At 62.4% G+C, this 559-nt stretch overlaps 1 protein-coding gene across 1 annotated transcript in view; it reads right to left on the reverse strand.

Annotated features, from left to right (window-relative positions):
- Positions 1 to 8: 8 nt before the first annotated feature.
- Positions 9 to 559, reverse strand: part of LOC104499801 (2-oxoglutarate dehydrogenase, mitochondrial-like) — a gene marked incomplete at both ends in the record, with an annotated part of 11,572 nt that continues 11,021 nt past the window's right edge. The window contains 2 exons of the mRNA XM_010143356.1: positions 9 to 137; positions 354 to 456. Coding sequence (XP_010141658.1) covers positions 9 to 137; positions 354 to 456 — 232 coding nt within the window. The remainder of the gene's footprint in view (positions 138 to 353; positions 457 to 559) is intronic.

The following is a 559-nucleotide window of genomic DNA, read 5'->3' on the forward strand; positions in this document are numbered from 1 at the left end:
GCTCCTACCTCCATGGATAGTGAAATCCTCCACCGGCACCGAGCTGGCCACTTGCCCGATGTGTGTCAAGTCCTCTTCATTCAGACCGGTGGAAGGGCAGGTCATGCTGCGGGGTTGGCCGTCCAGAGTGAAGAAACCTGAAGGAGGAGGAGAAGTCCGGGACGTTGTGGGAGCCAGGGCCAGCTCCGGGTGAAGAGCTCAGGTCACGGACACCCCCAGGCCCAGGTGGGGATGCCAGGAGCAGAGGGCACCACCCCACCTCCTCCCCAGGGTGTTCACTAGAACAGAGCTACCACGGCTCCCGAGGAGCCCAGCACTTTGCCAGCGACCCCAACACTCCACCAGCGCCTCACCAGGCCAGGGGGAGTCCAGCCAGTGCTTGATGTGCAAGATCTTTTCATCCTTGGATCTCGCGTGGGCCTCCTCGCAGATCTTATCGTACTTTGCAATCTCCTCCTGACAGGCAGAAACGGGAGGGAGAAAAGCTTTAGTGAGGGGGCTCCGAGCGCAGCTGCGAGCTTGCGGGGTGCAGGGGGGCGCAGCCGGTCCCCACGGCTCA

Source organism: Buceros rhinoceros, unplaced genomic scaffold (assembly GCF_000710305.1).
Source record: "Buceros rhinoceros silvestris isolate BGI_N320 unplaced genomic scaffold, ASM71030v1 scaffold21709, whole genome shotgun sequence".
Taxonomy (NCBI): Eukaryota; Metazoa; Chordata; class Aves; order Bucerotiformes; family Bucerotidae; genus Buceros; species Buceros rhinoceros.